Source organism: Agelaius phoeniceus, chromosome 20 (assembly GCF_051311805.1).
Source record: "Agelaius phoeniceus isolate bAgePho1 chromosome 20, bAgePho1.hap1, whole genome shotgun sequence".
In the NCBI taxonomy this organism is placed as follows: Eukaryota; Metazoa; Chordata; class Aves; order Passeriformes; family Icteridae; genus Agelaius; species Agelaius phoeniceus.
Window position 1 is genome coordinate 5,535,776 of NC_135284.1, and position 10,051 is coordinate 5,545,826.

The 10,051-nt window shown below is 60.0% G+C and overlaps 1 protein-coding gene across 2 annotated transcripts in view; it reads left to right on the top strand.

Moving 5' to 3' along the window:
* The first annotated feature begins 853 nt into the window (after positions 1 to 853).
* Positions 854 to 10,051, top strand: part of TMEM132E (transmembrane protein 132E) — a 26,264-nt gene continuing 17,066 nt past the window's right edge. Inside the window, exons 1-2 of one of the 2 annotated variants that reach the window (XM_077188739.1) lie at positions 854 to 1,236; positions 2,068 to 2,122. In XM_077188739.1, coding sequence (XP_077044854.1) covers positions 2,068 to 2,122 — 55 coding nt within the window. In that variant the 5' untranslated portion in view covers positions 854 to 1,236. Of the gene's footprint in view, positions 1,237 to 1,826; positions 2,123 to 10,051 lie in introns of those variants that run through there. The other variant, XM_054647245.2, reaches the window with a different exon arrangement.

Consider the following 10,051-nt stretch of genomic DNA (forward strand, 5'->3'; position numbering starts at 1 on the left):
GCTTTCCTGGGAAAGGGAGATGGGAGGGAATGGAGGGAAGCAGAGCAGGGAGAGGGGAGCCACCCGGGCTTGGTGTGGGCAGGAAAACGCAGCCAGCCCCGGTGGGAATGGCTGGGAATGGGGTCTCAGCCCCCCCAAAATGCTCTCACATTCCTGTTGCACAGTTGAAGGGAGTGTGGCATTCCCAAAACACCAACTCTCCCATGGCTCCAGCTGGGATAAGGGAATAAGGGATAAGGGAATCCCTCCCCAGCTGTGCTGGGAGCATCTCCAGGCCCTGCAGGAGCCGATCCCGGGATGTGTGGAGGACACCAGGGAGGGACAGGGGGAGCGATGCCCCACCCCAGGGGGGCACAGGGGGTCCCCAATACCCCCAGCCTGTGTGCACAGCCAGGAGGGGTGACAGGGCTGATCACCTGAGTGGCACCGAGGGGACACGGTGCAGGTGTGGCACAGGGGGAACACAGTGCAGGTGTGGCACAGAGGTGGGGACAATCTGCAGGTGTGGCACACAGTGGGGACAATCGGCAGGTGTGGTACAGAGGTGGGGACATTCTGGGGGACAATCTGCAGGTATGGCACACAGGGGGGACAATCTGCAGGTGTGGTACAGAGGGGACATTCTGGGGGACAATCTGCAGGTGTGGCACAGAGGTGGGGACAATCTGCAGGGGTGGCACAGGGACCGCCAGGGTGGCCAAGCCCGGCTGCTCCTCCCCGCACTCCCCTTGCACAGGAGGGCTCGGAACCCCCCAAATTTCACCACCCCGGGGCAGGGCCGGGCACCCCCGGGAGGGGCTGCGAGGAGAGGGAGGAGGAGGAGGAGGGAGCGGAGGAGGAGGAGGAGGAGGAAGGCGCCTCCCCCTGCCGCTCGCTGGCACCCAGCGGAGCCCGATGCGGCTCGGGCCGGGCGAGCGGGCACCGGAGCGCCCAGCCCGGCCCGGCACAGGCTGGGGGGGCCCCGGCAGAGCCCCCCTCAACCTCCCGACCCCCCGGCACCCCCTGCCTGCCTCCGCCTGCCTGCAGCGGGGGGGACACCCCGCCTTTAACGCGGGGGACCCCCTCTTTGCAGGGCTCCTGGCGGGGTCCCCCCGCTGCCAGCGCTGAGCCCCGGGGTGTCCCCCCCCCGCCCCAGCCCCCCAAACTTTGCCTTGGGATGCGGGGACTCCGCCGCCGAGCTGCTCCTGCCGCCGATTAATCGCATCTGCCTGGGATTAATTATTCACCCGGCTCTGGGTTGTGGTTTTTGTGTTACGTTCTTCTTGTTTTCTTGGTTTTTTGGTTGATTTTTTTTTTTTGCCTGTTTATCTTTTTTCCTCGGGGGGAGCGCGTTAATTCCGCTTTTTTTTTTTTTTTTTTTTTGCTTCTCCCCCCACCCACCCCCCCTCCCAATTTTTATTTTTCTTCCCCTTTGGAAGAACAGCGCTTGGAATTCTGATTTTTCTTCTCGTGCAGGGAGCGGGGCGGGTTGGGGGGGGGGCTGGCGACCCGCACCCTGCAGCATCATCATCCTCCTCCTCCTCCATCGGCACATCGGGGCTCTGCTTTTGCCTCCGGGAAAAGGGGGGTTCCACGTGCTCTGCTCCCCCCGCTCGCGGCTCCTGAGGAGGAAGAGGAGGAGGAGGAAGAGGAGGGGGACCCTCCCCCGCCGGCTGGGCGCTCCCCCGGCCGCCCTGCAGGCACCGGGGGAGGGTTGCGGCAGCTTTGGGGCGCGGGCTGGGGAGGGGTGGGGGGCCGGAGATGGGGAGCTCTGCTCGCTGAGCTGGGGGGGGGCAAAGCCGAGCCCCCCCTAACCTGGTTCCCCCCCCCCCCCCCCCCCCCCTCCCCAAATTCCGCCGTTGGCTGCTGCTCCCGGCTCGCACGTGGTTGGATTTAGGGGGATTTCTGCGGGTTTTTTTCGGTGCTTGGTTTGGATTCCTTTTATTATTAATTTTTTTAATTTTATTTTTTTTTTCGCCGCTGGGGTGCCTCGGGTTTTTCTTTTTTTTTTTTTTTTTGTTTTTTTTTTTTCTCCCCCACTGCTTTTTCTGGCTGTCCCCCCACCTTGCAATGGCCTCTCTGGAGAAGATGCTGCCCGGACCGGCCGCGCTGCTCTGCTGCCTCTGCTCCCTGCTGCTCCCCGGTAAGTGCTGGCACCGGGGGAGATGGAGGGGGGGCAATATTTACAAATACATCTCTATTTTATCCGTGCCTGCAATACGGGGCTTTGCACCATCTCCCCACCCCGGGGCACCTCCGTGTCCCTCTGGGTCCCCCCTCCCACGGCCACCCCCTTCCTGGCTTTCTCGGAGCCCCCCCCAAAGCCAAATGGGTGAAGATTAGAGTTTATTCCTGGCTTAATAAAATGACAGCTTGTGCTTGTGAGCGGGCTGGGCTGAGCCTGGGCTGCCAGCAGGGTGGCAGGGGGACACACCAGGCGAGGGGGTGTCCCCTGACCCCCCTCCCCTACCCCCCCCCGACTCTTGTCTCCTTAATGCAGAGCTGCTTTAGCGGCAGGATCAGGGGTTTATCCGCTATTATCCACTCGCTGATCCCCCAGACCCCCACCCAGACACTTCCCCGCTCTGTGCCGAGTTGCTGGGCAGGCTCTGCCCGGGTGGCAGCGATTTGGGGTGGGGGTGCAGCCCCTGGCATCCCCCTCCCTCCTTCTCCCACCCGTGGGGTTTGGGGGCCCTGCTCTGAGTCGCATCCTGAGCGCTGCCGTGCTGCGGTGACATCCCGGCCTGTCCTGGTGACAGCACCTGCTGCTGGGGGCTGCGATGGGCCAGCGAGGGCTCACAGACCCCGAGGGACACAGGGCTGGCTTCCAGGAATGGTTTTTGTGGATGCTTCCCATTTAAAATCGAGCCCCGGCCAAAGCCGCTTTCCCCGGCCCGGCCAAGCAGAAAGCGGGGGCTGTTTGCAGTCTGGGGGGGCACCTGGCTCTGGCCTCGGGGTGTGCTGGGGACACTGCCCGGCTCGAGTGACCCCTCCAGGAGCTGCAGAGATCCCTGGACCGTGCCTGGCTCTGTGTCACACCAACAACCCACGGCCGAGGCGCTTTGGGGGCTCAGGCAGGGCTCTGACGGCATCTGCAGCACCCTGAGGGTCTTGGGAGAGCTTGAGGAGGGGTGAAATAATGAGGAGGGGGATACTGGGAGCATTGATGGGGGCTGGAAGGGGTTTTCCAGCCTGGAAATTCGGAGCCCAGTGGAGGAGCAGGGATGCTCCAGGCTGTGGAGCCACAAGTTTCCGTAGCATCCTCGGGGGTGGCAGAGCTGCCTGTTCCCACCCCAGACTGTTCCTGGGGTGCTCCCTGGGCAGGCTTTGCTGGCAGAGCTCGTTGGGAGCACCAGCTCAGGGGTCTGGCAGCCTGGAGGGCAGCAGGATCCCCCCCTGCCCCATTGCCCTGGATCAGATCCAGCTGTCTGGCTGGGCTGTGGGAAGCATCCCTGTGGGAATGTGATCCACGGGGAGCGGCCTCTGCTGCAGGGGCTGGACGTGCCCCCTGCTCCCCACCCTCTCCTGGGCGTTTCTGATCCCCCATTGCTGCTGGGACCCTCTGGGCCAGGCCTGGATGTGTCCCCTGGGCTGGGGGATGCCATGTCCCCATCACTGGGGATGTGTCCCCATCACTGGGGGGTCCCCAGTGCCACTGTGAGGTGGGTGAGGGTGGCCTGTGCCAGGGCTGTGCCCACGGGAAGGGAAACCTCTGCCAGGAGTTTTTATTCCCCTTCCAGGATGCTCAGCTGCCCTCTCTGGCCTTTCGTGGACAAATAAAGCTCTCGGAGGGAGGAGGAAAAAGCCACGGAGAGCTCCTGATTCTCCAGAGCTCCTTCCAAATGGCTCGGGCTGGCAGCAGGGTCAGCCCGTGGTGAAGCAGTGCCTGCCTCTCCTGCTTGCAGGATTTCACTCCCTTTTCCCTTTTCCCCTTGTTTTTTATTTAAGAGCAGCCCTCCGTGCCAGCCTCGCTCCTGCTGCGCTCCCCGGGAGCTGCTTGGCCGAGGCCCCAGATCAGCTGCTCCCAGAAATGGGGATTTTGGGATTTTTTTGGCATCTCTGGGGTGGGATGGCCCCAGGATGGACGGATGGACATGTGGAGCATGGATGCTGGTGGTGTCTGCTCGGTGCAGTTGTGCTGGGACCTGTCTGGATGCAGCACGGGGGATTTGTGGGTTTATGGGATGGTTTCTGCTGTCTGTAGGGTTGAACCTGGGCTCTGCCTCTTCCCTCAGCTCCCTGCTGCGTGCCTCAGTTTCCCTGCTCCCAAACGAGCCTGGAGGCTCTGCTGGGGTGATCCTGTGCCACCATTCCGGGCAGGTTTGGGGTCCTGTGCTGGATCCCACCATCCCATCCCGTGTATCCCATCCCGTGTATCCCATCCCTGGCTCCCCCCACTCCCCAGGCCAGTGGGATCCTGGAGGAGCAGGATGGTGCTCCAGGGCTCCATCCCTGCAGGGCTCTCCAGCCCGGACAGCCCGAACCCAGCGGGGGACACACCCCAAACCAGCCCCGTGCCCGTCCCTGCGAGCGGCTCCAGCTCCGGGGTTTTCACACCAGCAGGTGGAGATGTGCCATAACTTGCCGGGAACCGGGAACCTACACCCGCCTCCGCTCAGGGAACACCGGGATCGTGCCCCGGGAACCCCTCCCGGCGTTGGCAGCCCCCAGGCCGGCTTTTGGGGTGGGCTCGGAGCAGCTGAGCATTCCCAGGAGCAGGGGAGGGCAATGGGGTTTTGGGTAGGTGGGGAAAGGGGGAGGACCCGGCCTCTGAGCTGGGTTAAGGCTGGCACAAGTTTTGCCTTTGGTGCCACAGAAAAGGGGGATGTGCAGGGATGTTCCTTTTGGATTTTGGCTCTGGAGTTGCCCCTGTGTGACCCCAAACCCCAATACCTGAAATCCCAGCTCAATGCTGGGATTTAGGGGTATGAAGTTGAATTTCCCCCTTGGGAAATTCTTTTCTCCTCCCCCTTTTGCCCTCTTGGTGTTTCTGAGGGAAGGGAAAAGGCTGAGGGAGATCCTCTGAGCTATGATTTTGGGGAGCACCAGCCACAGGGTTTGGTCCTCATCCAGGTCTGTCCTTTTGGGGGAAACTGAGGCAGGGGATGGGGTGGCAGCACCTCGTGGCTGGGGATTGCTCAGGAATTTTTGGAAACCTGGCTATTTGAGATTTTTTTTTTTAAGGGCTACTATTTAAACCACTCCAGCTGCTGAGATCCCTCTCCCAGCTCCTCTGCATCCTAAAAAAAAGACAAAAAAAGGGAAAACTGAGGATCCTGCAGAACATCCCCAATGTTCCATCAGCACATCCCAGCTCCAGAGCCTCTTGTGGAGGGAGTCAGGGGGAAGTGGCATCACCCTGGGGGATGGTGGGTGAGGGAAGGGCAGCTTAGACAGCACAACCTGATTTTTTTTAGCTCCTGCATTGCCTGGCCAAAATAATGTTGGGTGTGTGTGAGCTGCTGGGTGTCCCCTCCCGCGTGGCGCCTGTCACTGCCACCACGGGAGCGTCCCATCCATCTGGAAAAGGTCACTCTTGCTAATCTAATCAGAATCTTTTATTATTAAATACGTGGCTCTGCTAACGAGCAGCCCCCCGGGCAGGCAGGCAGGGAAGTGGCTGCTCCTGGGGTGGGACACGCTGGGATGGGGTTGGGGACGCCAGGGGTGGCTCTGGGGATGAGATCTCCCCTGGGAGTTGTGGTGGCAGAAGGAGAAATGGTTCGGTAGGATGGAGTGAGGCAATCCTGCTGCCCATTCCCCAGGGAAAAGGAGGATGGATCTCCCCTGATTGGAATTTGGGAGCTCTGGGCTCCTCCAGCCACGTTTGGAGGCACCAGCTGGGCTGGGGGATTTCTGGGCTGTCACCTGTGCCACCAGCAGCCCAGGGCTGGCACACAGAGGTTGTTGCTCAGGCTGTGCCTCTCCCTTTTCCTGGAGCTGCTCCCTGACCTGTTGCTGCTCCTGGCCTGTCCCATGTCCCTCATCCCCCCTCACCTCTGCCCTGGCCTTGGGGGAGGACACCACCACCAAGGCCAATTCAATCTTCTGATGAAGCCACTGTCACCTTCTGGTGAGCATTTTCCCACCACCTGGATAATGTTTCTCATCCTGGATTTTCCCTAAAGGCCCTAAAGCAGGTGCTGCTGGGGTGGCTTTGCCACCTCACGTGGTGCTGTCACCTCCCATCTCCTGCAGGAGTTTGGGTTTGCTCTGAGCTCTTCCCCAGGACTGGCAAAACATGAGAATGAATTAATTTTCATTTATTTTTCCTTTAAGGAGAAGCTGTGGTTTTGCTCTGGAGGATAAATCAGGTTGGGAATGCAATCCCTGCTGCTGCCGGCCCGGTGCGGCTGCAGGATCAGCTCCTCTCCTGGAGCCAGGGAAGGGGATGAATTCCAGCTGTGTTTGAGCTGCTACCAGTTCCCAGCCCTGCTTTTGGGGGCTCTGGGGCTGATGTTGGACCCCAAACCTGAGATCTGGGGCTGGGTTTCCCTTGGGAAATCCTCTGGAATCGAATCCGGCTCCAGCGCGCGCCACCAGAGGGAAAGGAACGAGCTGGAATCCTTCTGGAAGGTGCTGCTGGGCACAGCCTGGAGTGCTGGGCAGGGCAGCCTGGGGACAAATGGGACAAATTCAGTGTTCAGAGGGTGCTGGGGGGATGTTCCTGCTCCTGGCCAGGGATGGACAGGGAATGGGGTGATCCGAGCAGGACACGTGGCCTTAGGGGTGTCTCTGCATTGCCTCTGTCCCTGTGGTTTTGGGGGTTTTGGGGGTTTGTCCCTTGAGAGCTGCTGTCCCTGTCCCTGACTCCCATTTCTGGCTCCCCAGGGTGGTTTTTAGGAGGAGCCACCTGGGCTGCTCCCAGCATGGGGCTCCCCCAGCCCAGCAGCCCCACAGAGCATTCAAGGCTGCCCCGTTTATCCCAGGGTATCTCCCCTCCCATTCCTTTCTGGACCTTCATAATCAGCCACTTCCCTGGCCTTGTTTTTATCTCCCCTTTTTAATTAATTTCTTCTTTTTTCCTCCCTCCTCTGGAAAGGCCTTCTCCTCCCTGTCCCCCAGCCTGTCCCTTGTGTGATTTGTGGAAATGGCTCTAAAGTAGCTGCTGTGTAAAAGCCTTGCTGGCTCCAGGAATTTATGGCAGGCTGTGCCTCTGCACAGCACATCCCATTTAGGCCATATTTATTTATTCCTTTAGGTCTCTGGTTTGTTGGTTTTTTTCTTCCCCTGTTTTGTTTATTCCCTTTAATTAATTTCCTGGGGGAAGCACAGCCCTGGAATGGTTCCCTTTTGCTCCACGCTGCTTCTCCCCCCAAAAATATCCCAGGATATGTCCCACCAGTGTTACTGGATTTTATTGCTCCTGCTGATGGAAAAGCCAGGTTGGACTTTTGGGAGAGGGAGAAATCTTACGGATCTACAAGAAATGAGCCCACCAAGCACAACCCTGTGTTAGAGAATCCATTCTTGATGCTCCCAGGAGTCCAATCCCAGAACTCCAACCCCAGGACTCCACATCCCATCCAGCTCCCACTAAATTCCTGCCCCAGGCTGATTTTGGGAAGCAGTTTAACCTCTCAGAGCCATGGGAATCCCCAGCTCATCCCTGCCATGGCTCCTGGACAGTTCCAGGAGCATCCCTGCTCTTCCCACGCTCTCCCTGCTGTGTGCCAGGGGAAGGTGATTCCACATTTGTAACAATTATTCACTTAATTGACTTCCAATTAGCTGGGACTGGAGATGGAGGCTCTGGATGCATCAGAGGGAAGGGGGAGCTTGTTGTCATTTATGTCACCAAAACCAATTTCCAAGGCTCTGCCTGCAGGGGAGGTTGTGGAGGTTTCCATGAGGGGTCTCTCTGTATTTTCTGCTTTTGATTTGTATTTAATTCCTGGCTCTTTTTTTTTGTTTGGTTTTTTTTTTTTTTTACCCTGAGAGTGTGGAGTGGAGAGGGGCACATGTTGGGGCTGGCTGAGTTTTAGTGGAGGCCTGGAGGGTTCTCTTCTCCCTTTTTGTTGTTTTTTAGGGTGTTTGGAGGTGCTGGCCCCCACTGGGGTGGGAGTGTGGGGTGGCAGGGTCAGTGCTGTGGGATGAGGAGGGAAGGGATTCCCAGGAGAGGCTGGGAGATGTCTGAGCCTGACCCTTCCCTGGGATCACTCCAGGTGTGGGGAATCTCTAGAAGTGGCACATCCCAGGTATTTGGGGCTGCTGGGGCTGCTGTTTTCCCTTCGTGCTTGGTCCCGATGGATGGGGTGGCAAAGCCTGAAGCAGCAGATTTTGGGGCTGGGCCTGGGATCCACAGGATCCTCAGGGCAATGGGGTGGAAGCAAAGGGCAGTGAGAGGTGTCCAGTGGGGAATGGCCAGGCTGGGTGTCCTCTTTGGGGGCTCCTGGTTCTCGGGGTTTTGGGGGGATCCATCACCCCACTGGCTCCTCTGGGTGTGTCCTGCCATCATCACCCTGCTCAGGGCTAAAATTGTCACCTTGTCACCCCGGAAAGGCACTGGAGCTGGGGATGAGGAGCACTGGTGGTCCTGGGTTCTGGTGGGCACCAAAACCCCTCCACAGGAGCCCCGAGCTGGGCTGGGAACTGGGGTGGAGCTCTCTGGCAGGGACAGTGACACCCCCTCCACCCCTCCCTGGGCATTTGGGGTGGCTTTATCACTATGGCAGCTCAAGCCACTGCTTTGGGGACAGCTCTCCTGCCTTGTTCCAAGCTGGGGCACCACGGGAGCCTGGCAGGAGCTGTGAGAGCTGGGGCTGGAGTCCCACACGCCCTGGAGCTGCGTTCATCCATTGATCCTCCAAGCCCCCAGTGCCACCCATTAACATCCAGAGAGCTTGGAGCCCTCCTGGGCTGACCTCAAACTTCCCCTCCCTCCTCTCCAGGGCTTTCCCTGTGTGCTTTCCCCCCATAAGTGGGGATATAGCCCCGGGAGCCCCTGCTGTGGCCCAAGGGATAAGCCAGGATCAAGATTCCCCCCTGGAGCGTGGCTGCAGTGATCCCAAGGCTGACAGCTGGGCTGGGCTAAGCTGCTGGTTCTGGAACAGGAGGAGGAGGAGGAGGAGGGTCTTCAGCCTCAGGAGAGCAGGTGGGAGCAGGGATGGGGGCAGCAGGATGGAGAGGCTCTGCCTGTGCCCCGTTTTTCTGGGGGTTCAGGGCAGGAGGGGAAGGTGGTTGAGGAGCTGGTGGCTCCATCCACTCTGTCCATCCTCCTCTCCACCAGGCTGGCTGAGCCCAGCATCCCCTGCATCAGGAGTGGGCATGATGATGATGATGAAGATGATGATGATGATGTTATCCTGGATTTTCCCTAAAAGCCCAACCAGGTTCTGCTGGGGTGGCTTTGCCACCTCACGTGGTGCTGTCCCCTCCCATCCCCTGCAGGAGTTTGGGTTTGCTCTGAGCTCTTCCCCAGGACTGGCAGAACACGAGAATGAATTCATTCTCATGGGGCACCCTCCTGCCCGATGCTGGAGGATGTGCAGGGCCTTTGGGGGCTGTTTTTCCCAGGTCTGGGATTTCAGGCAGGGCAGGAGGGCGCTGCCCCTGTCCCCACGTGCCCTCCCGGGCAGGCAGAGCAGCTCTGCCCATCTGGCCCCGCGGCTGGGGCACATCTGGCGGGGCAGATGTGGGGCTCCACAAAGGGGTCACCAGTGTGGGTTCACACCAGGCCCCCCCAGCTTCCCGAGGGACACACGAGAGTCCTGCCCTGTCCCACCGTGGGGCTGGGGGTGGCTGCTCAGCGCGGGGAGCCCCCGGGGCAGCGGGGATGTGCCAGGCACGGGGAGCTGTGCCCTGGCTGCCCGTGCTGAGCTGCCGGGGTGGAAGGGGCCAGATGGACCCCTCAGTGCCGGCCCAATAAACCCGGAATGCAGGTCAGGTGCTGCAAATCCCGCTCACCACAGCGGCGGCAGGGCTTAACCCTTCTGTGCCCCAGACCCGGCCACAGGGGGACGTGAGGGGTGACAGGGAAATAGGGCAGGGGACAGCGCTGTGGGGACTGCAGACTCCTGAGCTGTCTGTCCACCCTTCCTGTCTCCTTCCAAGCACCCGTCTTTGTTGGGTC